This window comes from Rhinatrema bivittatum, chromosome 5 (genome assembly GCF_901001135.1).
Source record: "Rhinatrema bivittatum chromosome 5, aRhiBiv1.1, whole genome shotgun sequence".
In the NCBI taxonomy this organism is placed as follows: domain Eukaryota; kingdom Metazoa; phylum Chordata; class Amphibia; order Gymnophiona; family Rhinatrematidae; genus Rhinatrema; species Rhinatrema bivittatum.
In genome coordinates, this window is record NC_042619.1 from 333,890,594 (window position 1) to 333,911,300 (window position 20,707).

General features: G+C 46.0%; 1 protein-coding gene across 1 annotated transcript in view; it reads left to right on the plus strand.

The window, feature by feature from the left end:
• Positions 1 to 20,707, plus strand: part of LOC115092941 (prominin-2-like) — a 192,004-nt gene that overhangs the window by 117,179 nt on the left and 54,118 nt on the right. The window contains exon 7 of the mRNA XM_029604436.1: positions 8,933 to 9,132. Within this exon, the coding sequence (XP_029460296.1) occupies positions 8,933 to 9,132 (200 nt within the window). The remainder of the gene's footprint in view (positions 1 to 8,932; positions 9,133 to 20,707) is intronic.

The following is a 20,707-nucleotide window of genomic DNA, read 5'->3' on the forward strand; positions in this document are numbered from 1 at the left end:
CAGCCCTAACCTCTTCAGCCTTTCCTCATAGGGGAGCTGTTCCATCCCCTTTATCATTTTGGTTGCCCTTCTCTGTACCTTCTCCATCGCAACTATATCTTTTTTGAGATGCGGCGACCAGAATTGTACACAGTATTCAAGGTGCGGTCTCACCATGGAGCGATACAGAGGCATTATGACATTTTCCGTTCTATTAACCATTCCCTTCCTAATAATTCCTAACATTCTATTTGCTTTTTTGACTGCTGCAGCACACTGAGCTGACGATTTTAAAGTATTATCCACTATGATGCCTAGATCTTTTTCCTGGGTGGTAGCTCCTAACATGGAACCTAACATCGTGTAACTACAGCAAGGGTTATTTTTCCCTATGTGCATCACCTTGCACTTGTCCACATTAAATTTCATCTGCCATTTGGATGCCCAATCTTCCAGTCTTGCAAGGTCCTCCTGTAATGTATCACAGTCTGCCTGTGATTTAACTACTCTGAATAATTTTGTATCATCCGCAAATTTGATAACCTCACTCTTCGTATTCCTTTCCAGATCATTTATATATATATTGAAAAGCACCGGTCCCAATACAGATCCCTGAGGTACTCCACTGTTTACCCTTTTCCACTGAGAATATTGACCATTTAATCCTACTCTCTGTTTCCTGTCTTTTAATCAGTTTGTAATCCACGAAAGGACATCGCCTCCTATCCCATGACTTTTTAGTTTTCGTAGAAGCCTCTCATGAGGGACTTTGTCAAACGCCTTCTGAAAATCCAAATACACTACATCTACCGGTTCACCTTTATCCACATGTTTATTAACCCCTTCAAAAAAATGAAGCAGATTTGTTAGGCAAGACTTCCCTTGGGTAAATCCATGTTGACTGTGTCCCATTAAATCATGTCTTTCTATATGCTCTACAATTTTAATCTTGAGAATAGTTTCCACTATTTTTCCCGGCACTGAAGTCAGGCTCACTGGTCTATAATTACCCGGATTGCCCCTGGAGCCTTTTTTAAATATTGGGGTTACATTGGCCACCCTCCAGTCTTCAGGTACAATGGATGATTTTAATGATAGGTTACAAATTTTAACTAATAGATCAGAAATTTCATTTTTTAGTTCCTTCAGAACCCTAGGATGCATACCATCCGGTCCAGGTGATTTGCTACTCTTTAGTTTGTCAATCTGGCCTACTACATCTTCCAGGTTCACAGTGATTTCGTTCAGTTCATCTGAGTCATCACCCCTGAAAACCATCTCCGGAACTGGTATCTCCCCAACATCCTCATTAGTAAACACGGAGGCAAAGAATTCATTTAGTCTTTCTGCAATGGCCTTATCTTCCCTAAGAGCCCCTTTAACCCCTCTGTCATCTAATGGTCCAACCGATTCCCTCACAGGTTTCTTGCTTTGGATATATTTAAAAAAGTTTTTATTATGAGTTTTTGCCTCTATGGCCAACTTCATTTCAAATTCTCTCTTCGCCTGTCTTATCAATGTTTTACACTTACCGTGACAATGCTTATGTTTTATCCTATTTTCTTCAGATCAATCCTTCTTCCAATTTTTGAAGGATATTTTTTTGGCTAAAATAGCCTCTTTCACCTCACCTTTTAACCATGACGGTAATCGTTTTGCCTTCCTTCCACCTTTCTTAATGTGCGGAATACATATGGACTGCGCCTCTAGGATTGTATTTTTAAACAATGTCCAAGCCTGTTGAACACTTTTAACCTTTGCAGCTGCACCTTTCAGTTTTTTTCTAACTATTTTCCTCATTTTATCAAAGTTTCCCTTTTTAAAATTTAGTGTTAGAGCTGCAGATTTACTTATTGTCCCCCTTTCAGTTATTAGTTTAAATTTGATCATGTTATGATCACTGTTGCCAAGTGGCCCCACCACCGTTACTTCTTTCACCAAATCTTGCATTCCACTAAGAATTAAATCTAAAATAGCACCCTCTCTTGTGGTTCCTGAACCAGTTGCTCCATGAAGCAGTCATTTATTACATCCAGGAACTTTATGTCTCTAGCAAGTCCTGATGTTACATTTACCCAGTCAATATTGGGGTAATTGAAATCTCCCATTATTATTGCACTACCAAATTGGTTTGCTTCCCTGATTTCTCTTAGCATTTGATCATCTGTCTGACCATTTTGTCCAGGTGGACGGTAGTATACTCCTATCATACCGGCGCCATGGTCAGCCCCTGTCACATGCTCATACCATGTGACGGGGGCTGACCAATGGCGCCGGTAGCCCCTGTGATATAGTATGGGCAAAGGCTATCGGCACCATTTTGATTCCTGGCATCCGACGGCACGCGTGCAGAAGATCGCTCCCGGACCCCCGCTGGACCCCCAGGGACTTTTGGCCAGCTTGGTGGGGCCTCCTGACCCCCCCCCCCCAGGCTTGCCAATAATCCCTGGGGGTCCAGCGGGGGTCCAGGAGCGATTTCGTTGTCGGCTGCCAGGAATCAAAATGGCCCAGATAGCCTTTGCCCATACTATGTCACAGGGGCTACCGGCGCCATTGGTCAGCCCCCGTCACATGGTATGAGCATGTGACAGGGGCTGACCAATGGCGCCGGTAGCCCCTGTGACATAGTAGTTCAGAGGCTATTCGGCACCATTTTGAGGAGCACGGCTTGCAGTAGCACACCGGGCACGGAGGGACAAATGGAACCCGGGACCCCGCTGGACGCCCAGGGATGTTAGTAAGTCTTGGGGAGGGATCGGGATGGTGGGAGGGTTGTATGTAATGTTTTAAAATGAATTTAAATGCTTGGGGTGGGGTTTTTTTTAGCTTCGTTTCCCGCTTCGTTTTTTAGGCTGGTTTCGGGTTTCCTCGTTTCGTTTTTCAAAAAAACTAAACGAGAAAACCCGAATTTTACCACGAAGTATCCGAGTCAAAAAACGACCCGGTAGAAAAAAACGAAGCACATCTCTAGACGGTACAGGCAAAGGTACGGGCAACGGTGGTCGTGGTTGTTTTCCATAGACAATAGAGAATGGTGACATGCCTGTAGCAGTGGTGATATGAGAAAACTCCACCCAAGATAAAAGTTCAGACCAATTGTCTTGGCGGTAATTGATGAAGGTGCACAGGAAGGCCTTCAAAGAGCGATTCATTCACTCGGCTTGTCCGTTGGCTTTCGGGTGATAAGCAGTTGTTAAACTGATATTAATACCGAATTTTTGGCAAAGAGCATGCCAATATCTAATAACAAACTGTGGACAATCAGAGACAATGTCCTTGGGTAGGCCATGCAGTCTGAAGATGTGGTGAAATAATAGGCATGCCAATTCTGGAGCGGATGGTAGGCCTGGTAGAGGGATGAAATGGGCCATTTTTGAAAATCGGTCTATGGTTACCCATATAACGGTATGACCCTTAGATGGAGGCAAATTACCAATGAAATCCGTAGACAGGTGGGTCCATGGTTCCTCGGGAGCTGGAAGTGGTTGCAGGAGACCCCAAGGTCGACCGACCGGGGGGCTTTTGCTATGCACAAGTGTTACAGGATTCAACATTTGCTTTAGCATCAGAAACCATAGTAGGTCACCAGAAGAACTGCTGGAGCAGTGCCAAGGTTCGTGCTCACTCTGGGTGACTGGGAAACTTAGAATAATGCGCCCAGCGGAGACTCTTTCTTGGAGTCATCAGGGCAGGGCCGGTGCAAGGGGATTAGGCACCCTAAGCGAGCCTTCTCCCTTGTGCCCCCCCCCCCCCCAGTTGTGCCGCCACCCCCCGGTCTCGGCCCGATTCCTACCTCACTCTCGAGCACGCCCGCTGATTGTGTGGTTTTCTGGGTCGCGAGCAGGTTGGGCATTGCTTGCGGCCCACCAAATCTCCACTCCTCTTTGCCGCCGCTTGCGGCCCCATATGGCTCGCATCCAGTGGCGCCAAGGGTCTCCAGCGCCTGGGGGCCAATGCATTTGTGTGCCTCTACAGCATCCCCCCTTAATCCTTCTTGTACTAATGCTTAAGGTCACAGAAAATCAGTGGCATCTCTAGACAGACGAATTTTGGGGAGGCAGCCAAAATGACATTTCTTCATCACACCCACCTCTATAGCATGGATCCTGCTTTAAAATTGGTTATAAAAAAAAGTGTTAATAAAAAAGTGCAAAGGGTCTTCTGCATAATTTTAAAAAGCTGACCAGTTTCACACTTCTAGTAAAACTACTATAAAAAAGTATTTGATAGCTTCATTCAACTAATTCTATATGGCTCTGAGAATGAAGTCTGGAATATATAGGAAGGGACAGAATGTCAATATTAAATCTTGCACCTCCAGTTCTGTAACTCTGTGCATCCACTGAAATTCCCCCAAACAATGGAGCTTGGATGTTTCCCTTACAGCTCATCATACTAAAAGATATTTTCAAATTCTGGTGTTACCTCACAGTAACATCAGCACAAACACCTTCCACTGCCAGACACATTGTGAACTAACACAAAACCCCGCAAAAAAGACACTCAAAATCTATACTGCAATCCCATCATAACATAACAGTAATAACACCAAGGACTCAAACAACAATAACCCTACCTGTGAAAAAGCAAGGGTAAATATTACACTGGGTCCTAGAATACCAATACACCACCTACTGAGGAAACAAAACAAACCCGATTGCTATAGATTCCTATACAGACACTACATGCTAGCAGAATCTCTCATCATGGTCACACACATAAAGCATTACCAAATACAGAATACAAAATAAAGGAGCACAAATTAGAAAAAACTGAAAGGGAAAACCCAAGAAGCCAGATTCTGTGTATTAACAATGGAAAAACAAAACCATCATTCCTCATAAAACAATAAAATCAAGAAATATAAAGCATCAGTTATAATAGTAAAACCATACTATTAAAAGAATATTTTAAAACTACTGATAAATAGAATTTCTATTAATTAAAATCATATACATTGTTTACAATTTCCCAAACACCAATAAAATATTTCAAAACAGCACATATATCAAATAACACCCAATAATTAAAACTTATAAGGATTTTAAAAAGCCCTTGCTGTCCATACGTGGGAGCTCTTGATTTCCAGTCACCCTGATATTGTCGAGGATTAGGAGGTTATCTTCTCTCTCACACATACTCACATGTCCATTCTCTCTCATACATATACACTGTCACATACATATACATGCATGCTCTTATACCCACCATAACCTCTCGCTCTCACAGACACTGACATACTCTCAGGCTCTAAGGCACTCTCTCCCCCTCCACACACACACACCCACACACACTCTTACTCCCCTGGATTTTCTCATACACACTCATGCTCTCACTCTTACCTTCTCCCTCACATACACACAAACACACACACCCAGTCAAGCTCCCAGTCATTCTCACACACACACTGACCCCCAGGCAGGCTCCAATTCATTTTTACACCACTTCCTCCCCATCCCACAGGCATACACACATTCATTCTCAAATTCACAGACCCCCATGCAGGCACCAATTCATTCTCATACACAAACACACCCTCAGGCAGGCACCCATGCATTCCCACACATACACCCCCACGCACTACACATACACATGCACACACTAAAGGCAGACCTCCTCTCTTTCTTTTGCCAGCAACCTCGGAGCCTCTCTCATTCCTCTGCTGCCACTGTCACTGCTGCCGCGTGGCTATTGCGGAGGTGCTGATTGCTGCTACTGGCACTGAAGCCCATTCTGCTGCCTCCTCTGTGCAGGCCCCGTGGACTTCCACTTCCTCCATGCTGATCTCGTACATTGTGAGATCCGCATAGAGAAAGTGCTACTCTTGCACATTCCTAAAGATTACATGTGCCAATCAGTAATAAGTAATTTAGTTTTTTTTACATTTGCTGTCTGATATTAGTTTTCTAATCGGTTGGTCACAGGCTTTTTTTTTCCCACCTTACCTTTCTTATTTTTTTGCCAATTCCTTTTATATTGTCTTTTTTTCTATTTCTTTTCTCTCCATCTGTCTTCTTCCCTCAAACACACAGTCATGTTCTCATTCTCACATGCTTTCTCTCTCACACATACACACACGCAGGCTGTCACTCTCACATGCTCTCTCTCATACAATCATTCATACACACAGTCTCTCACTGGCACATGCTGTCTGACTCTCACACACACAGGCTCTCTCTCACTCCCACAAGCACAGGCTCTCACTGTCACTTGCTGTCTTTCTCACACACACACAGAGGTTCTCACATGCTGTCTCTGCAAACATTCAGGTCCTCACTCCCACACACAGTCTCTCACTCTCACACACCATCTCTCAACTCATCTCATACAAGCACACATACACATTCTACAGGCTCTCAGCCTCTCTCTCACCTTTGGGCCTCCGCTTCCCGGGTCACCGCAGGATGGGCTCTGCAGCGGCCCTGATCTTCTCGGGCCGCCCGCAATGTGGGATCCGCGGCGGCAGCCCTGCTATCGGGCCTCCTCCTCTTCTCAACCTGCTGCGACTTGGGATTCGCAGCGGCCCGTAAGTGCTGCTCCTCTTCTGCTCCCAGCTGATGCTCCTCCCCCTTTCTGCCCCTGCGGCTCTGGCAACATCTTTCTTCCGGGGCCGCGTGGGCAGGAAGGAGGAGCACCTGCAGGTTTAGATGTGACCTTTTTCTTTGGGCCATCGGCCCAACCGATCTTCCTGCTGTGTGTATCCGACACACAGCACAGCAGTAGTTCACTGGTCAGCCGCCAGTGGGATGAGGTCCACCGGCGCCGCATGAGCCTTCATGTCGGCCATCAGCGCTCCCCTATGGCCTTGCTCCCAGTGGCATTGGCTCCCCCTGACCTCCCCTCGGAATACCACTGCTTAGTGCCCCCTAATGCTCGGCCCCCTAGGCCCAGGCCTAGTTTGCCTCGTGCTTTCACCGGCCCTTCATCGGAGCATGACAGTCTTCCCAGCAGGGACTGGGTGAGTAACTTACAAACAGATACAAGCTGGGTCTATTATATGGCTTGGTTCTTCCGGTGTGTCTTCAGGCTTGAAAGAGCGGGATAGGGCATCAGCCTGGAGGTTTTTATCAGCTGGACTGTAATGAAGCTCAAAATTGAACCTGGAAAAGAACAGAGCCCATCGGGCTTGACGGGCGTTGAGGCACTGGGCATGGCTCAGATGTTCCAGGTTCTTATGATCGGTCAACTCGATGAACTTATGTTGTGCACCCTCTAGCCATGGGTGTGATTCTTCGAGGGCCAATTTTATGGCAAGTAGCTCACGATCTCTTATACTGTAGTTCTGCTCTGCAGATGAGAATTTGCCCCGCCCCTACCCCACTCCCACCCCACCCTGCCTGGCCATGGAAAAATGGTCTTGCTTGAAGCCGGTCCCTGGTGCAAAAAAGGTTGGGGACCACTGAACTAGAGCAATTGATAACAGACTCATCTGTTGATTTTGGATGGGAGGGCTGGGTTAACTGGGAGGAGTTCACGATGAAGTATTATGAGGGTCCTCGTGAACTGGAGGAGGAGTGGTTGAACTGGTGGAAGCATCTGCAAACTGGGATTTCAGGTACACACATATTTTGAATATATACCTACTTCCGTGTATAAATCAGGGTTTTACATATATATATATATATATATATATATATATATATATATATATATATAATTTTTTTTTTCACATGTAAAATATATGGTGGAATCTATAACATAAGTGTGCTCTTGCCCATATATGCTGGAATTTTAAATTGTTCATGGAAATGCGTGCATATAATGTAAAATACACCTAGTGAGCATATGCATGCCCCTACTTTTAAGCAGTTATGCGAGGAAATGTTATTTGCATATCTTTCCTTAGTGCTTGTCAGCTTTTACATTTGCAAGTGAACACATTTTAAAACATGTGTGCAGTTTGATCTCCTACTCCATTAGTTTGCCCAGTCAATCTTTAGGTCATCAAGACTCCCCCCCTGGTTCTTCAGCCTACACTCCCCCCAGTTTACCCAAACCCCTCACCCAGTCAGTTTTTGGCTATGAGTTTTATTCTGACTTACACCTGAAAAAGAGCAGAAGTAAATATGCGCAGATAACAGCCTGATGCACACTGCATTCACTAGTTTTAAAATTGGGATTTACGCAGGTAAATGTTGGCCCCGCCCTGCAACACCCCTGACCTGCCCCCAAATCTGCTGCTTGTTATCATGCATTCTATTGCTGGTTTCAAAATACTGAAACATATGGGAGTATGCTGGGGAGGCGGATATATGCATATTTTATAAACCAATACCCGCATATTATAAAATACTGTAGTAGATCCCCGTTTACCCATATATGCGCGTATATGGGGCAGCATGGAGTTGTTTGAAAGTTATCCTTTTATTATCTAGCAAGCAGACAGAAGCAAAAGAATTAGCCAGTCTAGGCAAAACCTCCAGAGGGCTGCACATAGTGTGCTGGGTATTGGAGAAAATGACAGGTAGTTATGTAAAAAAGAGTAAGGGGGCTGGGGAGGCCTGTGGAGTCTGAAATTTTTTAAGTTAGGTCGGAATGAGTTTTCAGACCAGGGCATGGGATTTCAAAATTAGTTTTTTGGGGGTTCTGGGGTAACAGGGATTGATGCTGGGAATTCCTACCTCAAGACCGGGGAAAGGTATCCACATAATCAACTTACACGCCTACATCCTGATTTTCAACAGCATTTACATGCTTAAACCTGGGTTTTACATGTGTAAATGCACTTTATCCGTATAAGTGGGCATTTGAAAATTGCTATAAAAGTATGAAACATTTACATGTGTAGCCAGGCTTCTACTTATCTCCCTATTGTAATCATGCTGAGGACAGGGAAACACCTGCGGCACCTGAATGCAATCTGCTTTGAAGCAGCTGACAAGTCAGGGAAGAGGGCATGTAAGCCAGAAATTAAATGAAAAGAAAATGTGATTAATGTTGTAATTTCTTTAAGACCTGGAGGATTCAGTATACCAAATACAGAACCTTAATGAAAGCACTTGGGACGTGCAGCAGCAGCAGGAAGTCCTGGCATCGGCATTGCAGGAGAGAAAACAAAATATTGTTAATCTTATTGATGGTTCAAACTGTGTGTCCTGTGAAGCCATCAGAGCAGGAGCAGAAAGTCTGGTACTGGGAGCAAACTACAGCAAGGTAAGTGTGACTCAGAGGGGATGAAGGAGAGGAGAAAGAGATGAGTAAGGGACCATGGGAAATGAAGGAATAGAAAGAGAACACGTTTAACGTTAAGATTCCTTTAGCCAAAGATATATAATAAGCTCTATACTAATACCAAACTCACGGTGTTTATGTGCTCAGTTAGGGCACTTCTTGTTGACTTATATGCATGGCCATGGTGTCTTTGGGAAGAGTAAAAGACAGTTTTGCAAAAATAAATAAATAAATAACAGTGTTTTCAAGAAAAGTGAAACAGTTTAAAAATGAACACCAAGCATATGCATGCAGGCTTCTCTGACAAGGTCAGCATGATTCGTGTGTTATTTTAAAAAAAAGTAGAGTCCTGGGAAGAGAGAGACAGTGACTACTGATCACCTGGCCCAAAAGTAGTCAGAAGTCACCTGGGCCTGGGGATATCCTTCTCAAGGCCCGGAGGAGACAGGAGTCAGGGAAAGTCCAGCCATCCCCTCATGCAATCTCTGATGCAGAAAGAAAATGTGTAGGGCCCGGAATACCCTTCCTAGACGTCAAGAGTAGTCAATGAGTGTGGGGCCAGGGATGCTCCACGTGGAGCCCAAGAGGAGATAGGCAGTCAGCATGAGGATCTTTTTCTTGAGTCCCCAGGAGCAGACAGAATATGCAGGGCTAGGTATTCATTCCCCAGGCTAAAAGAGAAGAGCCTAGCACAGGGTGGGGTATCCCCTCACCAGGCCCCAGGAGAGACTGCAGGGCTGAGGGATCTATTTCCCAAGCCAGAGGCGACAGACAGTGAGCATGAGGCTGGAGGATGCTTTCCAAAAGCAGAGAGAGTGAGCATATGACCTTGAATCTCTACCCCAAACCAAAAAGAGAATAGGAGTGACATTTTACAAACTAAGCACTTCTTTAATTTTTCACAGGTTACCCCCTGTACACCTGGGGTACCTTCCCAGTCTCAGGGAGCATTGGGGTCACTATCCCAAGATTGGAATTAAGTCTCCAGGGTCGTGAGCTGGGGGCAGACTAACCTGCAGGGCCAATACCAGTCTGAGAACACTCCACACAAACAAAACACTCTCCAGACTCGAGTTGTGCCCAAAATATAGTTTACTGCAGAATCTTCTGAATCAAACATAATGACAGTTTAAGCAGATGCAGAAATTAAACAGAATCACAGTTCTAGAAATTCTCTAACTCTTCTCCTTACAGCTCCTCTCCTTAAATAACAGTTTCTTCTTACAGAAACACAGGGTCTCTGGTTACTTTGTTTCTTCTCTCTCCTTAGTCTTTTGCACACCCTAGCCTGGTACTTGTTGCACGTCCCAGCCGCGTTGGTGCCGTGACTGAGTCTGCTCATCTTGCGCTTCCCTCCACAAGCTCCGGCTCCTCTTCATTTGCCGTGGCTGCCAGCTCCCGACGTCCCAGACGCTTTCCTCAGGCCTCTCCAGCTTCCTCCACGCCACAGGCTTCTTAGCAGAGCTCTGCCCCTAGGTGCGCGCGCGGCCGAAGTCTCCACATTTAAAGGGCCGAGGACAGGAACCTCGGCCCGGACGCCTTCCGATGATGTCACGTAACAGGACTATAAATAGCGAGGCCCTGCCCCCAGGACCTCGCCTTGACAAACAGGTCAACACCTCTGGTGTAGCTAATTGCCATCCTTCATTCCTCTGTTCCTGCTTCCTTGATCCAGTCTCTGTTACATTGTTCCTGCTTTCCTGTGTTCATGTCTTGTTCCAGTGCTCCTGCGTTCCTGTGTTCCCGTGGTCCTCTCTGTGTCCCAGCGTCTGTCCTGATTCCTTCTCCACATTTTCTTCTCCTGGTACCTTCTTGGACTGATACACGGTACTGACCTCTGCTTGCCTGACCATGTTTGACCGCTGCCTGGACCTGACCTCTGCCTGCCTTTGGACCACGCTGACCGCTGTCTGAAACTGACCTTTGCTTGCCTAACCACATTGACCGCCACCTGGAACTGACCTCTGCTTGCCTTGATTACGCTCGTACTGATCTCGGAACCGACCCTTGCTTTGGCTGACCACCCTCGGACGGATACCCTGGCTTTGACCCTTTTGCTCCAATTGGATACTCTGTTTGCTCCTCCTGTGACCACCAGACAAGCCTTCTCGGATGCTGCCCACGGCCTGCCTCAGACTAGACCACTTAGGCGCTGCCTATCTTGCCCAGAGGACTTTAATTTCCTGTTGCTTTCCTGAGGTCTCCAGTGATCCTTGTTCGGGTCTAATCTCTCCTCTCTTCACCAGCTGTGCACCTTTGCTCGTGGTGGCACACCTCTCCGCTACCTCTCCGGGAGACCCTCTGAGGCCCACCTAAGTCCAGGTGGTCCAGGTACCCAAGGGCTCAACCTGCGGAAACCCCGGATTGCTATTGGCAAAGCTCCAGCTAGCCTCTGTCTCCTTGTGTGCTCTGCCTCCTGGTGGCAGGCGCTCTCTGGGTCCAACCAGAGGGCCTTACAAATCCTGCACCAGGCCAAGGGTCCACCTCCAGCGCAACAGGTTGTCAAGGCCATGGTCTCAGTGGAGTCCTCTGCCTTGCAGGCCATTCTGGGTCTGGCGACATGTGTCTGGGAGCAGCAACAATTCATTGAAGCATTGGCCACCTCAGTGGAAAGACTGCGTTAGACTGCGTTCTCAACTAGAAGAGTCCGCTATGGCCAACCCAGGGGCTCTCGCCCACAGCTCGTCTGCTGCCTCATCACCCTCTCAGTCATTGCTGGCCCTCCCAGCTCCTCCCCATTCATTTATTTATTTATTTAGATTTTTTTTATATACCCGCATTCATGAACAGGTCACATCATGCCGGTTTACATCGAAACAAGGGGTGCATAGAACTAGAACTAGTGCAGGGGGGAAGCAGTTACAAAAAAACAGGGGTAGAATAACTGGGAGAAAGAGAAAAAAGGAACAGTGAGGAGTAAGAAGGAACTGTATGGGGTTAAGATAAATAACTTAATAATTATTTACAGTATCATATGGACACATTGTTAAAGGAATTGGATGAGGTTTTGAGTTGTTGGATATCTATAACAGCTAAGCAAAAGAGGATCCTGTGATATGTGAATCATATATACACCAATATGCCTTATCAACATTGACCTTAGGATTCTGGCTATGGTGCTAGCAGACCACGTGAAGGGTGTGACTGCTTCACTAATCCATCCAGTTCAAGCAGGTTTTAAACCCAGGCAAATGGCTGCGGACAATATTCACAAAATTGTAGATATTATGTGGTGGGAGAAAAGAGAAAACATTCCTATATTGCTCTTAAATGTCTATGCAAAGAAAGCATTTGACATGGTGCACTGGCCTTACCTCTTTAAAATTTTGGAAAAGAAGAACTTTGGTTGACATTTCATCGAATAGATTCAAAAGTTGTATGATCTTCTGGGTGCATGTGTAAAGGTGAATAGAGGCAATTCCAATAACTTTACAGTGTGTGGTGATGCACAGCAGGGATGCCCTCATTCTCTGCTACTCTTTGCTTTATTTTTAGAACCTTTTGCTATCAAGGTTAGGTTGAATCTTTCTATTCAAGGAGTAGCCATTGCTGGCAGTTCTTACAAATTGATCTTTGCAGATAACATTTTGTTCACCCTAGTGGACCCAGACCATTCCCTTGGTGAGAGTGGTGACAGAAATGGGGAGATTTAGTAAGGTTTCTGGTTTCAAGAGTAATCTTGAAAAATCAGAGATATTGAATATCACTGTTCCAAAGGAGAATTTAGCAGAGCTAATACATGGATTTCCCTTTAAATGGACCAAACATAAGATAAAATACTTAGGGGTTTATGTGGGAAAGAAAATGGAAGTTAATTCAACCTTAAGTATTCCCCACTGTCAAACAGTATATTAAGAATCTTGGAGAAATGGGAGGGTTATAATTCCTACTGGTTGGGAAAGATAGCCTTGGTGACAATGAACATACTGCCTTAGTTAAAATTTGTTCCAAACACTACCAGTTAGGGTCTCAAATAACATGCTGAAATTATGGCAAAGGAGAATATTTTACTTCATTTGATGGCATAGGCTCCCTAGGGTATCCCGTGATTTATCACTCAAAGTTAACAGGAGATCTGGGAGTCCCGAATGTTTTATGGTACTATGCAGCTTCCCAACTGTGTGCAATAGTGGACTGGAATGGAAGGAGGGAGGTGAAACAGTGGATGGGTTTAGAACAATCATTAGTGGGCTCTATGCTTTTAAATTCAAGGGTGTGGCAACCTAAGAAAACATGGAGACCTATCATAGTTGTCTCTTCCACAACCGCCAATACTCTGACGCTGTGGACTCAGTGGTGTAATAGGCTTGTGGGACAGAAAGAATACTTTTATAGCTCACTGCTCTTTCATAATATAGAATTTCAATGGGGATCCTCGTCTCTGTGGAGATTTTATCAATCAATGCTACATGCAGTTCTCACTGCAACCTTCTCTCTTCCTGGATGAAGTGACGAAAATCACGTTCATCCTATCTCATCTGGAAGGGAAGGCCCTGGCATGGGCCTCCCCACTTTGGGAGCGCTCCGATTCAGTACTACAGCAGCTCCCTAAATTTATCTCAGCATTCTGACGCACCTTCGAGGACCACAGCCAACAGGCAGTCGCCGGCCACCATCTCCTCCACCTCCGCCAGGGATCACACTCACTCGCTGAATATACGGTAGAGTTCCGAACCCTGGCAACCGAGTTGGGATGGCAGGAAGACTGCATGCGGGCCCGCTATCTCGAGGGACTGTCACCTGTTCTGAAGGATGAATTTGGGCGCTGAGAGAGCCCCACATCTCTGGAAGAACTTATCTCTCTGATTTGGGCAAATAGACTCTTCGGGAAAAGCACCGGGAAGTAAAGGCTCTCCGACCTCCCGTCCTACAACCACCCCGGTCTGCGAGTCCCAGGTTAAAAGCATTACTGGTGCCTCCTCAATCTCCATAAGAACCAATGTAGATAAACTGTGGTCGCCTTACTCCCGAGGAACGCCTCCGAAGAAGAAAGTCTGGTCTCTGCCTCTACTGTTGGGGTTCTGTCCGGTGCGTCCGGGAAACTCCAAATCCTGAGCCCAGTGGGGATCCTGAGCTTGGGCACTACAGTATCTGGCCCTCAACTTCTGCTACCTGTCTCCCTCCTCAGGGAGGCACATTCCTTCGCTACCACCGGGGCCGGTGGAAATTTCATCCTTGAAGAGATAGTCACTCTCCTACAGATACCTACTCAACCACTGGAGGTGCCGTTGCACATTGCCTCCATCCACGGAGAACTTTTACCTGACCGTATCACTCATCGGACCCTGGCTATCCGTCTGACCGTGGGGACTCTCCATGAAGATGAAATCACCCTCCTGGTTCTGAAACAGTTATTATCCCAGGACAAGCAGGATGCTAGTCCTCACATATGGGTGACGTCACCGACGGAGCCCAGCATGGGAAATCTTTCTGTCAAACTTTCTAGAAACGTTTGACCGGCCGTGTGAGGCCACTGAGCATGCCCAGCATGCTATGATATTCTCTGCCACAGGTGTCTCTCTTCAGTCTTCGCTTTTCTGCGCTGCTGTTTGCATCGCGGGACTAGAGCCGTTGTGTTCTCCACAATTCTTGTGACTGAAAAAGTCGATATTTTTTCAATTTGTTGATATTCTCTCTCATAGGAGCTCTCAAGCTCGCCGGCTGGTGAGTACCATTCCCTTCATTCTCATATTTTCTAGGAATCCCTTTCCTCACATTTGCATCCATTGATGGCCGTCGATTCCAAAATGGCGACGGGATTCAAAAAGTGCCCGATTTGTAATAGGAATATGTCGATAACTGACCCGCATTTGGAGTATGTACTCTGCCTCGGAGAAAAACACAATGTCAGTACATGCCCCAAATGTGTGGAAATGACAGTAAAAGGACGGAAAGCCAGACAAGAGAAGATGGAACATCTGTTTCAACTTCAGTTAATCCCTTCTCCCTCAAAATCATCGAGGTCATCTCCGGCCGGAGCGACCAAGAGGGCTTTACTTAAAAAACCGCGTCCGGATGGATCCAGTGATTGCCCATCCTCACCATCGTTGGTGCTATCGACTAAATCGGCAGAACACCAAAAATCCAAACATCGGCATCGACATCGACGTCCGTCATCTTCTACATCGATGTCCCAGGACGAATCGATGCCAAAGCGGCCCCGACAACAGGAAACACCGGCACCTTCGATGCCTGGGCCTTCGTCTTCGCCGATTCCAACTACTCTTCACACTTCGTCGATGGACACCTCCGTACCGCCACCGCGTACAACATCGGTGACTTCACCACTTGTACAGCTGGAATTGTCTATATTAATAAGACAAGCGGTCCTACAAGCTCTTCAAGAGCAAAATGTTACGACGGTTCCTACGATGCCGACACCATCCGTGTCGATGACGATGCTTTCAGCATCAATGCCGATGCCTCCAGCATCGATGTCGATGACTCCAGTTTCGATCCCGATGCCTCCAACATCGATGCCAGTAGTAGTACCGATGCCAGTGGCATGACCGATGACGGCACCTTTCTTGCCTCTGAGGATTTCGACCGGTTTCATAACCACTACACCAAGGCTCAGGACACAATCCACATCACTCTTTGCTCATATTCCATCGAGCCCCTTGATGTTAATACCACTTCCATCGACGTCGATGACTTCGATGCCATTTCCACCGACCACAACATCAAGAACATCCCTGCTACCATCGCGGCAACCTGCATTGGAACCTCCAGAAGTTCAAGATGAGTCCTTTTATCGACGTCTTTTACAAAGGTATCAAGATGTGATCGATAATTTACCATCTACTAGGCCACATACTACTTCTGCAGGATTTTCCATCGATGACCCACAGCCAGGTCTTTCAGGACTCCATGTCCCATCTAAAACAATGCCAAAATCACCTTATAGAGAAGATTCTGAAGATTCCTGGGATGATGAACCCTCTCATTTTTTCTTCAGAGGAATTCATGTCTAACCCTTCTTCTCCTGATCAAAGAAAGAAGTCACCCCCAGAGGATCTTTCCTTCTCCTCATTCATTCAAAGCATGTCTGACTCAATTTCATTCTAACTTACAGCAGAGGAAGACACAAGAGCACAAACCCTTGAGGTTTTACAGTTTGTGGATCCACCCAAACAAGTACTGGTGGTACCAGTACATGAGGTTTTACTAGATCTCCAAAATCGAATCTGGGAACACCCAGCTTCTACTCCTGCAGTGAATAAATGTGTGGACACTACTTACATAGTCCAACCAGCTCCAGGCTACCACAAACAGCAATTACCACACCAGTCTGTAGTAGTGGAGTCATCACAGAAAAAATCTAAACGTGTGCGCCCACACTCATCCATCCACCTGGTAGAGAACACAGATTCCTGGATACACTAGCTTATCAACTCTATATCACTCAATACCTGCGGAACCTCTGGAAGCAGATGGAAGAGTTTGTAACCTCCTTACCCAACCAGTTCCAGGAGCCTGTACAAGCTGTAATAACAAAGGGACTGGAGGCAGGCAAACATGAGGTGAGAGCAGTCTATGATAATTTTGAGACTGCTTCCAGGACAGCAGCAGCTGGAATCACTGCTCGCAGATGGGCCTGGCTCAAAGCATCTGACCTCAGAATTGAGGTACAAGACAAACTTGTGGACCTGCCCTGTCTTGGTGACAATCTGTTTGGGGACAAAATTCAAGAAGCTGTACAACAGCTTAAGGACCACACTGAGACTCTACGTCAGCTGTCTCAAACCCCTCAAGAGCCTGCTACTCAGTCTTCTCATCGTCCTCCACGAAGAGATATGCGACGTTCCTATTACAGGATACGCAGATACTACCCCCACACTTCTAGGGGTAGGTTCAGCAGACCTACACAACGCTCCCAGGCCAGACAATCCAGGCCTGCTCGTCCACAACCTCCTGCACAGACAGGCCCTGCAACAGGCTTTTGAAACAAAGACCAGAGAACAGACCCAACCTTTCAATCCCAAGCCAAATCTACCGGTGGGAGGAAGAATATCTCACTTTCACACAAATTGGCAAAACATAACATCAGATCAATGGGTACTTTCCATAGTCTCTCGAGGCTATAGTCTCACCTCAATTCCTCCAGAATTTCCACCAACTTCCTGCCCTCGATAAAATTCTCAACTGCATCAATTACAGGCAGAATTATCCACCCTTCTGAGATCCAGGGCCATACAACCAGTGCCCTGGACACAGCAGGGCAGAGGATTCTACTCCCGATACTTCCTCATTCCAAAGAAAACAGGAGGCCTACGTCCCATCCTAGACCTCAGAAATCTCAACAAATTTCTGAAGAAAGAAAAATTCAGGATGGTATCTTTAGGCACCATGCTTCCACTTCTTCAAGCAAGAGATTGGCTTTGTTCTCTGGATCTTCAAGATGCTTATGCTCACATTCCAATATACCCTCCTCATCGCAAGTACCTGTGCTTCATGGTAGACCATCAACATTACCAATACAGAGTTCTACCCTTTGGACTTGCATCTGCTCCCAGAGTCTTCACCAAATGTCTAGCGGTCATAGCAGGACACTTGCACAAATAAGGTGTCCATGTTTTCCCATATCTAGACGACTGGCTCACAAGGAGTCCATCTCAACAAGGAGCAATAACTTCTCTCACTCGAACAATTGCTCTACTTCACTCCATGGGATTTCTCATCAATTATCAAAAATCCCATCTCACTCCAACTCATCTGCTTCACTTCATAGGAGCAGAGTTGAACACAGATCTAGGAAAGGCTATTCTACCTATAGATCGTGCAGATGCTCTCATTCTACTAGCAAATTCCATTTCCTTACGAGCACAAACCACAGCCCATCAGTTTCTGATACTGCTAGGTCATATGGCCTCCACAGTTCACGTTACACCAATGGCAAGGCTTGCCATGCGAGTTGCCCAATGGACTTTACGATCACAATGGATTCAAGTCATTCAACCACTACATTATCCAATTCCACTGACCCACCAACTAAGATCATCTCTACTTTGGTGGACGAACAAAGACAACCTGTGCAAAGGCCTACCCTTTCAACAACCAGTCCCACAGATAACTTTAACTACAGATGCATCCACCTTGGGATGGGGAGCTCATATAGACAATCTCCACACTCAAGGGACTTGGAGAAAACTCGAAGCAACATATCAAATCAATTTTCTGGAACTTCGAGCTATACGTTATGTACTGCATGCGTTCAAGCACTGCCTTTCACACAAGACTGTTCTAATCCAAACAGACAACACAGTAGCCATGTGGTACATCAACAAACAGGGAGGTACGGGATCGTATCTCCTTTGTCAAGAAGCTGCACGAATTTGGGGCTGGGCCCTGAACCACTCAATGTTCCTACGATTCACTTATCTCGCAGGCATTCGCAATGTAGTAGCGGATCGACTCAGTCGTCAATTCCAACCACACGAATGGTCCCTGGATCCTGCAGTAGTGACCAGGATATTTCAGCGTTGGGGACAACCAACAATAGACCTCTTTGTGACATCTGAATCACAAAGTGGACAAATTCTGTTCTCTTCACAAACAGAACAATCAGCCAGCCAAGGACGCCTTTGCTCACCCTTGGAGCTCAGGCCTACTATACGTGTATCCTCCGATACCACTCATAACCAAAACTCTAGTAAAGTTACAACAGGACAAAGGGTCCATGATACTCATAGCCCCATACTGGCCTCGACAAGTATGGTTCCCCACACTGCTAGACCTCTCAGTCAGGGATCCAATTCGACTGGGAGTAGCTCCCACTCTCATAACTCAGGATCAGGGGCGGTTGCGACATCCCAACCTTCAATCCCTATCCCTGACAGCATGGATGTTGAAAGCTTGATCTTGCAACCACTCAATCTTTCATCCAATATATCTCAAGTGCTTATAGCTTCACGTAAACCTTCCACACGAAAGAACTATGCTTCTAAATGGAAGAGGTTCACTTTGTGGTGCTCCGAAAAGAACATAAATCCTTTCACCTGCCCCACAACTTCTCTACTAGACTACTTATACCATCTTTCAGAATCTGGTCTCCAGACTTCATCGGTAAGAGTACATTTAAGTGCAATCTCTGCATACCATAACAAGATAGCAGATGCACCTATCTCCACACAACCTCTCGTAAGCAGATTTATGAGAGGTTTAACTCACCTTAAGCCACCAATTCGACCACCTGTCACAGAATGGGATCTGAATTTGGTACTAACTAGACTCATGCGTTCTCCTTTCGAACCCATAGATTCTTGTGATCTTAAATTTCTCACCTGGAAAACTATCTTCCTTATAGCCATTACATCAGCTAGAAGGGTTAGTGAGTTACAAGCACTTGTCACGTACGCACCTTATACTAAGTTCCTACATGACAAAGTGGTTCTCCGTACTCATCCAAAATTCCTTCCCAAGATAGTTACAGAATTCCACTTGAATCAATCCATAAATTTACCCATATTCTTTCCAAGGCCTCATTCCCATCCAGGAGAAACAGCCTTGCATACCTTGGATTGTAAGCATGCACTAGCTTTTTATATAGACCGCACTGCAATACACAGACAATCCACACAGCTTTTTGTATCCTACGACCCAAACAAACCAGGTAAAGCAGTGGGTAAACATACTTTATCAAATTGGCTAGCAGATTGCATACAATTTTGTTATGAAAAGGCAGGCCTTCCTCTCCAAGGGCAAGTAAAGGCGCATTCAGTACGAGCAATGTCAACCTCAGTAGCACACTACCGTTCAGTGCCTATCCACGACATATGTAAAGCAGCAACATGGAGTTGTCTTCACACTTTTGCAGCTCATTACTGCCTAGACAAACAAGGATGACAAGATTCGGCCTACGGACAATCTGTCTTAAAGAATTTGTTTCCAGCTTAATCCCAACTCCTTCCACATCCAATCTTCTGTGATCTCCGGCTGATTCCTTTTCAACAACAATATTTCACAACAAAAGGACTCAGCCTCTAGCTTGCTATTCACCCATATGTGAGGACTAGCATCCTGCTTGTCCTGGGATAAAGCAAAATTGCTTACCTTGTAATAGGTGTTATCCCAGGACAGCAGGATGTAGTCCTCATAGAACCCACCCGCCACCCCGCGGAGTTGGGCTCATATCCTTTTATGATTTAATTTACTAAACTCTTTTGCTACATACTAGACTGAAGAGAGATACCTGTGGCAGAGAATATCATAGGATGCTGGGCATGCTCAGTGGCCTCACATGGCCGGTCAAAAGTTTCTAGAAACTTTGACAGAAAGATTTCCCATGCTGGGTTCCGTCAGTGACGTCACTCATATGTGAGGACTACATCCTGCTGCCTGGGATAACACCTATTACAAGGTAAGCAATTTTGCTGTACATCCCGTAGTCCTCGGTCTCCCATGGCTTCAATTACACTCACCCCACTTCGACTGGCAGTCGCTTCAACTTACCCAGTGGGGCCCTCGATGCCAAAGCCATTGTTTACAGCAGGTGTCCCTGTCCGTACCAGTACTAACTTCCACAACCCTTCCCAGGTTACCTAGTCCCTACATGGAA